General features: G+C 39.6%; 1 protein-coding gene across 1 annotated transcript in view; it reads right to left on the reverse strand.

Annotated features, from left to right (window-relative positions):
- The window catches only part of IFIH1 (interferon induced with helicase C domain 1), a 55,863-nt gene extending 42,177 nt beyond the window's left edge, over positions 1 to 13,686 (reverse strand). The window contains exons 1-3 of the mRNA XM_079924109.1: positions 12,932 to 13,686; positions 5,641 to 5,809; positions 1,015 to 1,155 (exon numbers count right to left, since the gene is read on the reverse strand). Of these exons, the coding sequence (XP_079780235.1) occupies positions 1,015 to 1,155; positions 5,641 to 5,809; positions 12,932 to 13,387 (766 nt within the window). The 5' untranslated portion in view covers positions 13,388 to 13,686. The remainder of the gene's footprint in view (positions 1 to 1,014; positions 1,156 to 5,640; positions 5,810 to 12,931) is intronic.
- Between the last annotated feature and the right edge of the window lie 4,423 nt (positions 13,687 to 18,109).

Here is an 18,109-nt window from a genome sequence, read left to right on the forward strand (position 1 = left end):
GAGAGCCACTTGGTAAACATTTACCAGCACACCAGACTTCAACCTGACTATTTCTAGTGAAAAATGAATGTGGCCATTTGGGGGACAGAGGGAAGGAGAGAAGGATTCTCCTATTATGAGCAAATTAGGGAGGGGAAATAATTAAATTAGTTTGATTCTTCCAGGGCTGTTTCATATCTAAAAGGCGGACATGGTGGATCTAGTACCCACACCAATTAGTTACTGAAATTCAAACCAACTCCTGTTTAGCACTCATTCATCTTCTTTTCTAAAGCCTTGGTTTTGATCTCTATAACCCAGTTGAACCTCTCTGTGACACGCCAGTCTGTAAAAAGGGGAAAACGTAATGGCCTCATTTAATTCTCAGAAATTTGAATGAGTCAAACTAATTCATGGGGACTACCCTGGTGGTCCAGTGAGTAAGACTCCATGCTCTCAATGCAGGGGCCTGGGTTCGATCTCTGGTCGGGGAACTAGATCCCGCATGCTGCAACTAAGAGTTCACATGTTGCAACTAAGAAGCCCACATGCCACAACTAAGAAGTCGCATGCCACAACTAAAAGATCCCACGTGCTGTAACGAAGATCCCGCGTGCCACAGCTAAGACCCGGTACAGCCAAAATAGATAAATAAATAAATAAATCTTTTTTAAAAAAAACCCACTAATTCATGTATTTGAAAGTACTTTGAAAATCATGAAATGCAGGACTTGCTTATGATATTTACCACATGACAAGAACCGTGGATATCTTATAAAATAAAATTAGAACCCAGTGTGCTCATGTTCGTAACATATTAATATTGCATTAGTTTTAAAACATTTTTAGACACAAAGAGCAATTATTTTCATTTAATCTCCTCCAGAAATATTATTTTAACATAAATACTCACAAAACCCTAAAGCCCCAAATTTCTCCCTCTGTTTAATAAATCCTAATGTCATCAATGCAGCAACTGATTTTTCCAGAAGTAGTTAATTAGTGAATGTAAAAGTATGTGTGTGTCCCAAGTACCTGAAGCTACAGAAGAATCTGCAAAAGACAGTTCCAATGAATTATTCTCTATGTCCCAGGCCTCCAGACTGGGCTGATCTGTGGCTAAAAGGAGGGGCTCCTTGACCTCAGAACCATCTTCTGGTGATAGATTCTCAGACTCTGTGAATAAAAGTATTAGAATATAAACAATAGTGCCATGCAAGTTTTTATACAATATACATAACTGTCATTGTTATTTTGAAAACAGAATAGGGGTTCCTAATAGAGATTAACCTGAATATACTTAAATACTTTGAAATTCTAAACAGAATGTAAATTGTATTGCAATGCAAGTTTTTATACAATATAAAGAGCTGTTATTTTTATTTTGAAAACCAAGTGGGGTCCCTAGTAGAGATCTGCCTAAATATACTACAATACTTTGACATTTTGTAAGGCTTGGAACATGTTTTTATGTTGTGACAAAGTATTTTTATTTTTTTATATGAACACAGTGAGTAAGTCTTTTGTGATGACTAAATTTTATCTAAAAAGCCAATATAATAAGTATTATGCTAATCATAAGTGTGACGATTTCCTATCTGACCATCAACTTTAGGAAGTAAGCCCCTTGTTCAGTGATACAAAGTCACATGTAAGGCTGCATTAATGAAAATGCAAACTTGGTGGTAGTTTTTCTTCAGCTTGTGCTCTAGCCTTTTTGTTCTCTCACTGCGTGTTCTACACGAGATGTACATATGCTTTAATGTCAGCCTACATTCATGTATTCTGAATTTCTGGAGATTTTTTTTAGAAATTTAATGAAATATTCTGAATCCTTCCTTTCTCCTTCCCACCATTTCTTCCACCTAACATTTTTTTTTCTTCAGCCAACATGTATTGAGTGTTTTCTTAAGACTTTTGAAAGAAAGTTACAAAGAAAGGCAAGAGTTTCTGCCCTTCTGAAGTACAATGTGTCAGAGACTGATGCCATAAAGAAAATTTCTTAAAGTATCATTTTCGATTAACCCATCTTAAAGAATAAAGAGAAAATGTGTGCTGTGTATGGAGAATTTCCTGAAGAAAACTGTTCTGACTTTGGAGTTTGTCTTTAGACAAGATGATTTTATAATATTTGTAGGTACATATTAAGTATGTTTGGGGTTTATAATAATAATAGACAATTTATTTTGTGCTTTACAAATGTTAAATCTTTTAACCCTCAAAATAATCCTGGGTAATCAGTAATATTATTTCACAGAGGAGTAAACTGAGGCACAGAGAGGGCAAGTACCCAGTGAAAGTCACACATCCAGGGACATGAAGGAGCCAGGACTCATTAAGTGTCAGGATCCAGAGCCCAGGCCCCTGTGTTAGTCAGCATGGGCCAACATGATAAAGTACCATAGATTGAGTGACTTAAGTCACAGAAAAGTATTTTCTCACAGTTCTAGAAATAGGAAGTCCACGATCAATGTGCCAGCAGGTTGGTGTCTGGTGAGAGCATGTTCCTGAGGTTGCAGAATGTCACCTTCTCACTGTGAACTCACATGGTGGGGAGAGAGAAAGAGACAGAGATCTCTCTTCCTCTTCGTATAAGGCCTCAGTCCTATCAGATTGGGACCCAACCTCTGGATCTCATTTAACCTTAATTACCTCCTAAAGACCTAGCTCCAGATACAGTCACATTGGGGGTTAAGGCTTCAATATATGAATTTGGTGGCAGGGGGGCTCGATTCCATCCACAGCAGCTCCTACCACAGCTAACTTTGAATAATGACAGCTAACTTTGTTCTGGGCATCAAGACCTGCTAGAAAAATGGTTAGATTCCCTTAATAATATGTACAGGTTAGCAAACAATATTTAAATTCCTGACTCCCTTGATTGGATTTTCAGTGGAGGACATGAGAAGTAAGCCCTACTTATTTGGAATGAGTTGGTCAGAAGCACCCTGACTGCTGGTAGGGGTAGTGAGAGTGTAAGGATGCTGAGTTCCAGAAGGGGATTGCATCTTCCATCCAACCTTCAAAAGAAGCTTAGAAATCCCTTTCTACTGGGCTCCCTGTCTTTGTAAGAGCCCACATATCTGGGGTAACAGCCATCATCACCCACTTTGGTTGAAAGAAGGAAAAGCCCCAAATGTAAGAGGATCCTGTCAGGGGACCAGGGAGGGCGAAAAGGATGATGGATAATTGGTGCCACTTTTTTCTTTTCAGGAGGGCTTTATCCCTTTTATAAAGTGTTTGGCCTTGGCCAGCCGACATTATGTGCACAGGCTAGGAGAGTTTGGATAAACTAGTCCCCAAGCCATTCTGAAACAGACATGTAAAGACTTAATCATAATACGAAGTTATGGCATATTATAAGGAAAGTAAAGAGGAAGGCATGTGAACATTAGATGAGGTATATGATGAGGTGTGTTATTATACAGGTATTACGTGTATATATACTTTACCTAGGATTGCTATCGTTCAAAGCATTAGAATTTGAAAAATCGCATTAGCGTCCAACAAGGCACCTTGTAAAGTGGAACTTAAAAATATCTTAGAAAGAAATATGTTGTATGTAACTTGTTGCTCCGCTCCCCCCCAACAAAAAAAAGACAGAAATATGGCGAGACGTTGTCTATGTCAGGAGAAGCTAGAAGACACTTAGAGTTGATCTTTTAGACTTTTTCCTAAACTAGTACACAACTGTAAAATGGGTAAGTACCCTCTACTTTGGGGGATGGATATAACAAGGTCTTTTGTGATCTGCAAGGCTGCTCTTTCTAATATCCCTCAATACACTGAGGCCAAAATTTCCCAGGGAACAAAAAAATTGAGACTGCAGTCATTTCCCTTTGAAGTTCAAGTCCTAGGGTGTTTGTCATGGATGGAAATGGTCGCACAAGGTCTTGAAAGGGAACTCATCATGAGAAGGTGTGATCTGCACTGGGGTCCAGCTCATCCTTGAGGTATGTAGGAGAAATCTGGCCCCATTATTGTATGTAAGTTTGGCCTGAAGTCCCTTTAGAATTAGCAAACTGGCATTAGAGTTACATTGTGGAAATAATAGCTGGGCCATAATATATAAATGCAAAAGAACCCATAATCTTGATGTTGCAAGCAAGTGGCACCACTGAGCCCATTCCAGAGAACTGAAGCAAAATCAAGGTGCTTCTACTGAGAGGGATTTTTTTTTAAATACAGTTACACTTTGCTGTGGAAATAGAAACAATGACAGTAGAAACTGGGGGACCTGCTAGTGGACAGATCATGGAATTACTGCTTGGCTTTTGAAAGCTGGATTAACCACATTTGGCTGAATAAATCCCCCTCAAATCCCTAGATAATCTCAAAAGGGGGAGCCTCTTGAGCTTTTCACTTTGTGGCCATCCCAAACATATGACGCCATACAGCATTTGCTTTGGGCTGAAGCAAGAAGACCTTCCCTAAACATGGATTACACTTCACTCCCCATGATTATTTACACACAGGTCCATTAATACTATTTTGTAATTCTTCTGGGCTTTTCAATATTTCATAGTAAAAATATTTGTGTGTGTTTATGTTTGTCTCTCTCGCTATATATACATATACACACACATACGTACACACTGTTGTGTGTATGTGTATATATACACTAGATATATATACACACAGGTATATATGTGTATATATATCTGTGTGTATTTCTAACCACTGAGCAAAATTAAGCTATTTCATAAATAATACAGCATAAAATCACAATATGCTGTTTACTCTAATAATTTAGTAACTATCTGTTTTTCTTTTGCATAAGTAACTTAGAAAATTGTTCACTGTGTTTTTTATTCCATTAGGAAGTGTGGTTTATGGGAATGGGGACTTTGTATGTCTCATTTAAATCCATATCCCCAGCACCCAGAACAGTGTCTGGTACTCATTACATGTTGATTGAATGACTGACTGAATAAAAGAAGTGAAGTAAGCTTGAAATGATTATAATCATTTAAATTATATATAATTGTGAAAAAATTATACCAATTATAAGTTGGTAATCATTCATTACCAATTAAACTTCAATTTGTCTTACATATGATATTTTTAAAAGCACAGGAAACATACTCTGTAAAGAAAAATAAGATGGCAGATTATATTAGATTTACAAATGATATATGTGAAAGAGCTCTAGAATGTTATTTTTATTATTATAATTGAATACTTTTAAAAACTCACAGAAAGGAACACTGTGATATGTTAGCAATTACAGACCTTTTATCAAATGTTTAATAAATTCCTTAAAAATTTATATAAATGTCCAGAAGACTATGCAGCAGTTGTAATAATCACTAAAATATTTTCTTCCAATTTATTTGTCTAGGCAATGTTAAAATTATCTTGATAAAAATCTCAGACAATCACTTTGTTTCCAAAATAAGATGGGAAATGGAAAACATGTCGGACAAGGAGTCAGCTGCCAATATTCCAGCCCAGCTTGCTGAGTGCTGTGGTCTTTGGAAGGTTCATCTTTTCCCAAGCAGCAGTTTCCTCATTTGTAAAAGGAAGAAAACATACCTCTCAAAATCGCTTGAAATTTTGATTCTAAATACCCTAGTATTTGGCACTGTGTCTACAGGTTTCATTAAACTCTCAGTCACTAGGCGAAACGCAAAAACCCTTCCTTTGTGGAATTAGCAATACCTGCATTGCTTTCATAGCAATCGGTGCCTGTTAACTCCTGGGCAAGCGCATCGTTTCCTGTTTCCCTCAGCACAGTCACAAACGTAGAAAACCAGTTTTCTTTCTGCACGATCCTTTTCAGTAGCTCTCTTACCCCTGCTTCATTTCCATTATTTTCTGCAGCAGAAACCTGTTTTAAGAGAAAAGTAGAATTAAAGAAGTCCAACTATCTTATGAATAAACTTAAACAGGAACTAGCCTTTAGAAAAATTGCACAATTAAGCATATGTATAAAGGCTCATATTCAAATACTAAAGAAAACAGCAATACCGCTTATAGAAATTTTGGATTCTAGGGGGAAAAAAATCCCTGGGCCAATCCCCCTTTTAAATATACACTATTTTTTTAAGCTATTGAGATATTCAAAGCTGACACTTAGGAAACATGTTTTACCTCCGCCATTCTGAATAAGGGGTGCAAAAGAAGGCGTCTTTAATTTCTAGCCATGTTACGTCTATTTGCATCAATTTCTTTCTGTATATCTGGGGCTTGCTGTATCTTTTCAACCCATGGAGTCTATAAACAGGAAATCAAACATTTCTTATCCGACCTCTCTTTCTTCACTATTACCACTATGGAATAAGTAATTACTATCAGACATTTATATTCTTTAATATTTGTATTATTTATTACTGCTATAATATATTTTTTTAAAAATTTGTATTTACTTAACATTATAAGACATTTATTTCTATATTCCTTTTTTTAAGTATTGGGCAGAAGCATTTCTATATCCATTCATTACTATTTTTAACTTTCATTTAATTTCTCCTTTAGATTAATCTAGTAAATCTTTTTAAATGTGAATCATTTGTGTAATCCTTATTACAGTGCATCTCCCCAGTTCTTAATACAGCACCAAACATTTGGAGAAAAGATCACATTTAGACCAGAAAGAAATTAGGCAGGACACCATCAACTTGCTGGGCCATTAGTCAAGCCACTTCCTCTCCAGACCTCAGTTTCTACATGTGTAAAATGAAGCACCTGAAATAAAATTACAGCATTTGTCCATCCTAGCTGCATGTTAGAATCACCTGAGGAGCTTTAGAAAATACTGATGTCTGAAATCTACCCCCAGAGATTCTGATTTGTCCATGGGGGGAAACCAGAAACTTTTTTCAAAAGCACCTCTTGATTCTAATCAGCAGCTTAGGTAAGAAGTACTAACTTACATACTCTCAGAGGTCTTTCTCAACATTTGCCCATCTTCTACATGTATAATATGGACTATTCAGCTAGATTAATTGTTTCCTACAAATTTGTGTATTTTCTAGTCCTATAAATATATCCAATAACCATTTAATTTCAGGAATTCACATTTTTGGAACAATGTCTGGTACAAATTCAGTGTTTATTATTATGATGACTGGGAAAACATCTATCTTTACAAACATTTCACCAGCAGACACTACTTAGTACAAGATTATACCACATGATTTCTACCCAAAGAATATGTTCGTTTCATCAACTAATAGATAATTATGTTATTATACATGTTTTGCATATATCAACCCAACAACTCTGAAGAAGATACCGATATTAACCCATTTTACAGATCAGAAATCCAAGGCTCAGAGAAGTCCAGTTACCCCTCTAAGGCCACAAAGCTAGTAAATGGCAGAGGTAGAATTAGATCCCAGGCATTGGCTTCAGAGGCTGAATACTGCCTTACTGAGCTGTAATTATAGCTGGTAATTGTCTCCAATTTTAAGTTCATTTTCTGACAAGAAGTGGTTAAAATGACTACTTGACTTAATAAAATTTAGGCGATTTCAGTCCATCTCCCCCACAGCATTTCTAAGCAGATTCTTGCTCATTTCCTACTTTTCTTTAATTTTGTTAATTTTCTAGTGGAAATCCTTTGTCTTCTCTGATGTTTGTAACATCTCTATTACCTGCTAATTTAAGCAGTAGTCTCTAAAGATGCTAAATGAGACTGGTTTGAGCACCTTATTTTAACTCAACCATTTCCATTTTTAATTATCTCAGCCTTTTATCAGCTTTAAACTCATTCCACAGAAGTAGTAATCAGAAAGCATTTCTCTAAAATGAACAAGTGAAGCACTGTAATAAAGACTTATACTTAAAAACCTAAGCATATTATATCCACTAAATTTTCTTTGACAATTAACCAGTTAGTCGATCTTTACTGTAGAATTGTATTTGTCAAGCTTGCTTTGTCCTTACTGAGTTCAGGCATTTGAGAATCATTATGCCATTATTTCCTGCAAGTATTTTTATTGTTTGAATGTGGAACTACATATATAATACCCGTGCAATTTTAGCAGGGTCATCAAGATTCTGAATTTTTAAGAAATCTTCCTAGTTCCTTCCTGCTAGAAAGTACATCAATTCCCTTTAAAGCAATCACACAATGTTTTTTACTTAAATTTGTTCTCCTATATATAAGATCCCAATAGGGCTTCCCTGGTGGCGCAGTGGTTGAGAGTCTGCCTGCCCATGCAGGGGACGCGGGTTCGTGCCCCGGTCCGGGAAGATCCCACATGCCGCGGAGCGGCTGGGCCCGTGAGCCATGGCCGCTGAGCCTGCGCGTCCGGAGCCTGTGCTCCGCAACGGGAGAGGCCACAACAGTGAGAGGCCCGCGTACCTCAAAAAAAAAAAAAAAAATCCCAATATATACACTTGATTACTGAAATTCTTGGGAAATGAATATTTAGACTTGAGCCTGAAACAGGACATATAATGATTCCCACTCATGTTCCTTCCCCACTGAATGTATTCTCTGAATATGAAGTTAAAAATGTCTATGGATACATTGTTAACTAATTTATAGAGTGTAAAATAAATATGAGTTTGTGGGTAATACAGTTCAATACTTTCATATCCTGAATTCTTTTTTTTTTTTTTTTTTTTTGCGGTACGCGGGCCTCTCACTGCTGTGGCCTCTCCCGTTGCGGAGCACAGGTTCCGGACGCGCAGGCTCAGCGGCCATGGCTCACGGGCTCAGCCGCTTCGCGGCATGTAGGATCTTCATGGACTGGGGCACGAACCCATGTCCCCTGCATCGGCAGGCGGACTCTCAACCACTGCGCCACCAGGGAAGCTCCCTGAATTCTTTGATCTATGTTTTTTCTAACAGAAATCAGTAGAGAAACCAAAGATATTTCGTTTAAGCACTGGCTTGCCAACACAATTGTAAAGTTAGATAAAAATGCTTTCTTCCCCCTCAGAACAACCGTAGATAGCTATTTAAATATAATGGTGACCTTTTAATATAGCAGAGCTCAACCCTCAGTACCAGTAAATCAGGAAGCAAAACTCTTACGTTAAAAACAAAGAATTTTTAAAGAACAAGTTCCCTCCAAAAGTTAATGTCTTTCTGAATGACTATGTATTGTCACAATGACATAACTAATTTCTTATTTGTACTTTTTGTTGCTAATAAAATTCTTACCCATCCTAATTTACCTGACATTACAATGAGCTAGAAGAAGATTAACTCTAATACTCAACTTCATGTAGATGGAACTGGAGGGTTTCTAGTTGGACTGGTGATATTATCTGCTGTTCTACTGTGTAAATGAAAGGTACAGAGTGTCTTCTAGGACTATAGATGTTTGATGCTTTGAACTGGGCAGGGCTGAAACATGCAGCTTACTTAATCTGTTCAAATTGATATTAAGACAGTGTGGAGGGGCTTCCCTGGTGGTGCAGTGGTTAAGAATCCGCCTGCCAATGCAAGGGACACGGGTTCGAGCCCTGGTCCAGGAAGATCCCACGTGCCGCAGAGCAACTAACACCATGTGCCACAACTACTGAGCCTGGGCTCTAGAGCCCGTGAGCCACAACTACTGAGCTTGTGTGCCACAACTACTGAAGCCGGCGTACCTAGAGCCCTTGCTCTGCAACAAAAAGAGAAGCCACTGCAGTGAGATGCCCGCGCACCACAATGAAGAGTAGGTCCCGCCTGAGGCAACTAGAGAATGCCTGCACAGCAACGAAGACCCAACACAGCCAAAAATAAATAAATGAATAAACAAATTAATTAATTTTTTAAAAAAACACTATAGAAATGTTTACATGATCCACAGTTCATGGCTGTCTAAGTCATGGATGTGCTACGATGTCACTTAGCATCCTAAATAGAAGCAGGCCAGTACAGGGACACCCCCTTGCTGTTAGGGAGCATCTATTATAATGATCTATAAAGTGATTCTTGTATTTATTGCTGAGTCCTCAGTGTTTGCAATAGTGCCTCACATATACTAGACATTCTTTAATTATTTGTTAGAAGAATGAACACTGATCAACACCGCATAGTAAACTCCGTGAAAGCACAGACGGCATTTGTGTTATTCTCCAATCATTTCAGCACTAGCATGGTGTCTGATGCAAGGTGCCGCTCCATAAATTTAAACCGAATGAATGAATAATCAGAGGATTAAATAAATTTCTTTGGGTACCTGCTGGTCACAAAACTAAATCTAGGATCATGTTTTTAGAAGTGCTTACGTAAGAGGGGCAGGGATTGGGAGGTGGAGGTGAGAATCCAAGACCAAGTAGAAAGTGTCAACCGGAAAACAGGAAAAGCATTAAAATAAAATGTTTTTTAGAAGTTCTGATTTCTTAGTTAAATGCTATTTTAAGGTGTCAAAAAAGCAGATTTGGAGATCTTATATTCGTCATCCACCCATCCATTCCCCAATGCCTGGCAAGGCAATTCATTACTCCAAGTGTTTTCATTTCTTATTCCAGACAATTCCTTGGAAATAAATCCAATCAATCAACACTTATTAAGCACCAATATTATACTTAGTCCTAACTGGGTTCTGGTTTCATCCTTAGATGAAAAACATTGTTTCTCCCTCAAATCACAGTTTAATCCAGGGACTTTAGGAGGCAGATCTCAATTTCAACATGGGGTATTTACCTAAATCCCTGAAACTTTAAATTCACAAGGAAATGTGACCAAATAAATAATAGAAGTCACATCATAACCAAACAGCTCTTTCTTATTTATAAAGCCTTTTCATAAACACTATTTCTCACTCATGTTCAATAAAATACTGTGAATGAGACAGGAAATTATTATTATGTCCATTTTCATGGGTACACTTAGGATCAGGAAACAAATAATGTAGTCCAAAGTAACGCAGATGGTAAGAAACAGAGATAGATCTCAAATCCAGGTCTTGCCATTCCAAATTCCCATGCTTTCCCCACTACACTTTGCTGTTATACGATAAACATTCCTCAAGGACCCCATATCAACATGCTGGGGATTCTTCTAAACCTAGTGGTGCCTTTCCATCATCCGCCATTGATTCCTTTTGAGACTGATGGTACCTGTAAAATGACGTGTACAAAAACTATTCCAAAGTTTCACGCAGACACTATTGCTCCTTTGAAAGCCTCAGATACATAGCTCCTCTAGCTTTCAGGGCCTCCTTTGAAATACGACTCTGAGGGAGAATTTGGGTTGCTTTGGCCTTAACTGCTACCACTACACAAATGTCCCTTTACTCTATATCTTCTTTGTGTCAAATCCCTTGCATTCCTGCTAGCTGCCTCCAAGCTTGCCAGAATCAAGAACTTGGATAAAAACTAGCTGGCAGAAATTCAATCCAGGCAAGACAAAAGTGATGCTGATAGGCAGACATATTTAGAGTAAATAAGGAGAAGTGCTGTTTCGCTGGCAATCGGGACATCGTACCCACTAAACATAAACAGCTTTGTGGTGTTACTGGACTCTGTTGCTTCTGGACTTCCTAACAGCTACTGTGGCTGGAAATGCCATCTTCCATCTCCAGCTGGCTTGAAGGCTGCATACTGTCTTCCAAATTAAGTTTCTGCCACAGTGATGTACACATTTGTCATATCCAGCTGGACTACTATAATGCGTTCTAGCTGGTTCTCAATACACAAAACTACATAAACGTTACCGACAACAGTGTAATGTAATTTACTAGTTGGGAAAACCAGTCCTCAGAATTAGATGCATGCTTGGGTCTTTGGACAGGCCCTATGGCTGTCAAGAGGACGAAGGAGTATTAACTTTAGTCACTAAAGACCAAGTCACATCATAGGCTGATACGAGTCCCGTGCCCAGAACTTTGTAACAAGGATACAAACAGTTGATGAATTAAAAAGAAAGAGAGAAAGAAAGTGTCAAAAATCATAGCATGTTAGACTTTGACCCTCAAAATGGGTTTATTTGCCTACATGCCTTTCAAAATAAGACTTTTTACGCACACCCTGAGTAAGTCAGATTTAAATAGGTAAGCATTTCTATACTCCACAGGACATCCTCACTCATTGAAAAACAATGAACAATAAAACATTAAGTGTAAAGTCACCTGTAAAATCCATCCTGTCAAAATGCCACGTAAAAAGTCCACTATTCTTTTATTAATATGAAAAACTGCAACTAGCAACATATTTTTTCAGTTAATTATCTCCAATTTTTGATTCCCAGAGAGTTGAAACTTTGAGTAAAGAAAAAAAAAAGTGTGTGTGTACTATGTAGTTTCCCCATTTGGACCAAAATTAAATGGTATAGTGCATAATATAGGCCAGAGATTGGCAAATGTTTTGTTTAAAGCCCAGATAATAAATATTTTAGGCTTTGTGGGCTATACGTCTCCGTACAAATGCTCTTAAAGCGCAAGCGCAATCATAGCATGTAAATGAATGAGCGCTGGCTGTGTTCCAAGAAAACTTTCTTTATGAACTGAAAATTTAAACACCATTCTTAGCTTTCGGGCTGGATTTAGCCCATGGATCATGGTTTGCTGATCCCTGTTCTATGGAACTTTATAAAATAAGACATAAAATTTCACACCATCAGGAACTAAATCCCTAGCTCTGCTAATGTCTTCCTGGGAGAACTTCGGCAAGTTATTTAAACTGCCTCAGTCTTCTCACCTGTAAAACGGCACAGTTAATAACATAAAAAAACCTCAATAGATTATTGCGAGCATGAACTCTGATAATACATTTTGCAAATGATACTAATTGCACACAGTAAGTGTTTAATAAATGTTGTCTATTAGCATACATTATTATTCTAAAGTTAACTCCTCTTTAGTTTATTTCAGTGAAAGAATTAGAAAAGTAGCCGTTTTCAAAATTATGTTTTCAAAAGCCTAGATATTCTCTTCTCAAGGAGGGATCCAAATTTACCAAAAGATATCAAAGAACATTTGGAATGGGGCAAATGGAGGAACAACCCCGAGTTGCAATACCTGTACCTGCCTACAAGTCCAGCTCCATTTGAACTGACACCTACCCGATTTCTGTCTTCAACTGTCAACAGCTCTTCCATCACACATCTATCCAAGACATCTGTAACCAGAAGCTTGTCCACCAGTGTGGGCTGAAGGAGGTTCAGCAATTGGAGACACTCATCGTGAGCATTCTCAAAGGATGGAGAGGGCAAGTCTGTGAGCTCAGGGTTCACGTAGCGGGCGGCTAAGGGGTTGCCTGCTAGCCGGAGGGCGTCCACAAACATCCTAGTCCAGCCGAGGGGCCAGGCCCCCTTCTCCAAGGTGTTCAGAAGCAGATCAGCTGCCTGCATGTTCCCGGTGGTGGCGGCCGTCCTCTGAATCTGCTCTTTCACGTCTGCAGGTAGAAAGGTCAGGTAGTCCAGTACTGGCTCCACCTGGATGTACATTTTCACTCGGGCCCTGAAACACGAAATGAGATAGCAGAAATTCTTGTCTGCGGAATACCCATCCGACGACATCTTTCCTTCTCAGAGGTCGGAGAAGATTCTCCCCAATAGACGGACAAGTTGCTGTTCTCAGCTCAGCGGATGAGATGTGTGGCCCGCTGCTTTGGAGCGGCAGGGTCTGCAGCGATGCTCCTGGCAACGACGGGGTTGCCTGCACGACGCCCAGGTGGGCGCGCGAGGGCGCGGTCGCACCTGGGCAGGTAGGCAGGACGCGGCGGCGGCGGCGGCGGCGGCGGCGGGCGCTCGCAGGGGCTGGGGACCGGTGCGCCTCGTCTGCGCACTGGGGTGGAAGCTTCTGGGCCAGCTTTCCGCCAGGCAGTTTTATAGTTTGCCTGATTACGGTTTCTGTTTCGATTCTCTTCTTCAGGACTTTCCACACGTAATCCGCCGGGCGGGGAGTGTCTGGTCTGGGAGGAGCCACCCTTTGGTCGGTTCCGGTATGCACAGTCCTTCGGTCAAGGGCCCTGTGGGAAAAAGAAAAAGAAAGGGAATTCTCTCTTCCAGCGAGTAAGACCTCAGCGCTCCAGCAATGCCAGCGGGTATTCCGTCTACCTTGCAGGGTTCGGCCTTACAATTCAGACTTCTTTCCCAGGGCCGTCTCACATCACCCCTCGTCAGCTAAGATGTGGAGGGGGTGCAAGCGCGTGACTGGGGGCTTCCCAGCCCAGAGGGGAAGAGAAACTGCCACAGACCCTGATGTCAGCAGCAAGGTGTTAGCCTTGGCTGGTGAATGCAGGCAGCCCCTGGCCGCGCCTGAGTGGTAAGATTACAGGGGACAGGCAGAGAGATGAAGCTAAGAAGACATCTTTTCAGAGATGTGTTAAGCCCAGAACCCCAGGATGAAGTGACCGCTGTACCCTTTCCAGAACAAACCTGCCCTTCTGTGTGTCCCCAAGAAGTAACTCTTTGGGAATTTGTGGGTGGGTATGCAAAAGAGCAAGTAATGATAAGCAATTAACTGTATCGCCTCATGCATAGATAGTAGTATTTATTTGGCTTTGACCAAGGCCTGGTGACAGATGCTGAAGGACTTGAACCGACAGCTCAGCTTAGGAGGAAGCCAAGACTGAGGGTTTCCCATCACCCAGTATGTAAGTTCCCCATATTCTTTAATATACAACTTTCCTTTAATAAAACAAAACAAAATCCCCAACAACTTATTTTTGATGTAGCTGCCATTCTTTTCTTGGATTCAATACAGCAAGTTTTGGCTGAAGCAGCTAGGAACTTAATTAGCAACTAATGTACCAACTTGTAGTAAACATCAACATTTGTCTATGTCATGAGGGAAGAGACACCCACACTGAGAAGTGGCAGCTTTGGTTCGGTACAGAAGCCACATAAATGTGAGTCCTTCACGTGGCTACTCATTCAGGTGTTCTGCAACCCTGGATGACTGTGGGTGGTAGCTTATCTGCTTCATAATGAGAACCTCATGGTCCAGAATTATATGGAGGAGGAAGGGGTCATTTAGGCTGTCAAAAAGATATATTTAGGAAAAGGAATCTGCTAGCAATGCACATTCAATGAAGTTTGGATAGGCCAGGGAAGCTTGGTGGAGTTTTGGACTGGATAAGTGAAACACAGAATCTTTGTATTTACCGGAGGCATAGAAAATACCCAATTGAGTACTTTATAGCTGTCGTCTTATATTATTTGCTAATTATATTATGTAGCTAAGCCTTTTTTCTTCCCCAAGGATTGTAAGCTGCTTGAAGAAAGGACATATTTACACAGGACCAGTACAATACTCTACAAATAGTAGGCCCTTGCTGATTTTCCCCCTGAATGGGAATTTTATTTGCCTTGACCCGGCAGCTGGCTTAATGTCAAACACACAGTGAAAGTTGTTGAAGTGAAATAGAACCTTGGCCTTGCAGGTGAGCCTGATTTATGCTATTTTTTGCTGTTTCTTCATAAAATATTACCATATCTTTATTTACTTTGGAGACTTTATCTTGTAGGTAGAAGATAACCACATTAGACATTTCTACAGAAGTATTCAAATTATCAATTTTAGTTATGTGTCTACAAAGATATCTGTTAGGGCTATTAAAGTCCCCCTCACCCCCTCAGGTGCTGGCAGGTTTTATTCAGTATGTTAAAGCAAGAACAAACAAACAAACAAACCAAAAAACGTTCTGTCCCCTGTTACTCATCTGTCCGTCCTTTAGTTTCAAACATTGGGGAATAAAAAGGGGTTGCTTATTAAATATGGGGAAATAATGACATCTTCTTAACACCACAGAATTGCTGTCCTGGTGAAAGAGGGTCAAAAGTGGAAGTATAAATGTTTGGTATTTAGATTATATCATTCATTCAATCACTTAAAAAATTGTTATTAAGAACCTACTATGTGGGGCTTCCCTGGTGGCACTTAAGAATCTGCCTGCCAATGCAGGAGACATGGGTTCGAGCCCTGGTCCGGGAAGATCCCACATGCCGCGGAGCAACTAAGCCTAAGCCCATGTGCCACAACTACTGAAGCCTGCGCACCTAGAGCCCGTGCTCCACAGCAAGAGAAGCCACCGCAATGAGAAGCCCTTGCACTGCCAACGAAGAGTAGTCCCCACTCACTGCAACTAGAGAAAGCCCGCGCACAGCAATGAAGACCCAAAGCAGCCAAAAAATAAATTAACTAAGTAAATCTATTTTTTTTAAAAAGAACCTACTGTGTGACCAGTGTTGCTCTAGGAGCAGTTTATAAAACTAAACAAAGTTCCTACTTTTATGGGTCTGACATTCTAATGGGAGTGGGAAGACAGAAAATAAATAATAACTAGAAAATATACAGTGTGCCAGGTGAGGATAAGTGCTATGAGGACTCTGGTAAGATCTAGCTAATAATGCACATTGCAATTTCACTGGTTGATTTTTCATATAGATGCCCTCTCCTGACCCTCACCGTTAGCATCACATAATACCCATCAATAAAAATTATCAATACATATTTACTTTCAGGTAAGAGTCACTTTGCTGCATGAAGATTGAGTGATGAGGACTGATCCTGAGGGAAAATATAAACCTCTTTATTTTTAGGAATCTACCATAGTCTTTTTTTTTTTTTTTTTTTTTTTGCAGTACGCGGGCCTCTCACTGTTGTGGCCTCTCCTGTTGAGGAGCACAGGCACTGGACGCGTAGGCTCAGCGGCCATGGCTCACGGGCCCAGCCACTCCGCGGCATGTGGGATCCTCCCGGACCGGGGCACGAACCCGTGTCCCCTGCATCGGCAGGTGGACTCTCAACCACTGCGCCACCAGGGAAGCCCTACCATAGTCTTGATAGAGCCACTGCTGGAGGAAAGAAGTTGAGGAAAAAGAAAGCCAATCTCTCAAAATGTATCCTTTTTCTTCATCTATATTTTTGCACCATGGTTTAGTTTATTTTCTTTTTTGTTTTAATAGGGGTTTCCTCTGTCACATTTCTTCATATAACTTTTATTATCATCCTCCTTATTGTTTCTAAACATAAGTTTCTGTTTCCTTTCTCCTTTGAGGTAGGAAGTCATACTGAGCTATATTTTTCCTTTTTTCTAGAGCTGCCTTTTCTTTTTAAACCCAAAAGCAATATTTCAGTCTCCATCAGTTTTAAAAGTCACCTTTTAGCATTTTGTTTTTTAAATTGTAGTTCAGGAAGATGCTAGATAACAGATTCTTGCCGTTATGCGACTTACCGTTTGAGTTTTCTACAGCTAAGAAGTAGTAAAAATCATAACTGCCACTTCTTTGACAAACTAGAACTACAATTTAATGGCCACACATGGCAGTAATGCCTTTTCCAAAGAAAATGACAATAAATTTAATTTGATGAGGAAATGCTTCTAGAATTGATGCTCTGTTTTTTTCACTTGTTTACTAAATTGTATCAATAAAGAGCCTATTCTGTGTAATTTACAGTTAGATGCCCTTTGACTAGCAGAATAGAGCTGTGATTAAGCTTAGAGACTGTGAACTCAGGATACCAGGATTCACATCTCAGCACTGCCTCTTAATTGCTGTGTGATCTTAGGAAAATAACCTCAAATTTCTCAGTTGTAAAACGAGAATGATAATGATACCAGTACTATGTCATGAGGTTGTTGGAAGCACTTAGCACTAGTCCTGGCATGTTATACATGCCCTATACATGACTGCCAGCATTTTTATACAAACGATGAGTAAGAGATGTTGCTAGCCCTCAACGAATGTACGGTTGATAGAGGAAATAACTTAGTTATACACATAAACATTATATAATAATAGCCATCTAACTGATACTTACACAGGATCCCTTTTTGCAAGAAACAAAAGCTGATAGGCTGATTTAGCAGAAAAGTTTATTGAAAGGATACCGTTTATATGTCAATGCTACTCTCTCACTTCGTCCCAGCTTACCCTTCCCCCTCCCCGTGTCCTCAGGTCCATTCTCAAATAGGTAGCTAGTGGGAAGCAGCCGCGTAGTGCACGGAGGTCAGCTGGGTGCTTTGTGACCACCTAGAGGGATGGGATAGGGAGGGTGGCAGGGAGGCACAAGAGGGAGGGGATATGGGGATATATGTATATGTATAACTGATTCACTTTGCTGCACAGCAGAAACTAACACAACTCTGTAAAGCAAGTATATGCCAATAAAGATGTTAAAAAAAGGATATTGTTTATATTTCAAAAACATAAATAGGTCCAAAATAGAAAAAAATTCTAAGTTTACTAGATCATGATACCCATTTCTTAATTACTTCCAAAAATTCAGTTATA

Source organism: Stenella coeruleoalba (genome assembly GCF_951394435.1).
Source record: "Stenella coeruleoalba genome assembly, chromosome: 6".
NCBI lineage: Eukaryota > Metazoa > Chordata > Mammalia > Artiodactyla > Delphinidae > Stenella > Stenella coeruleoalba.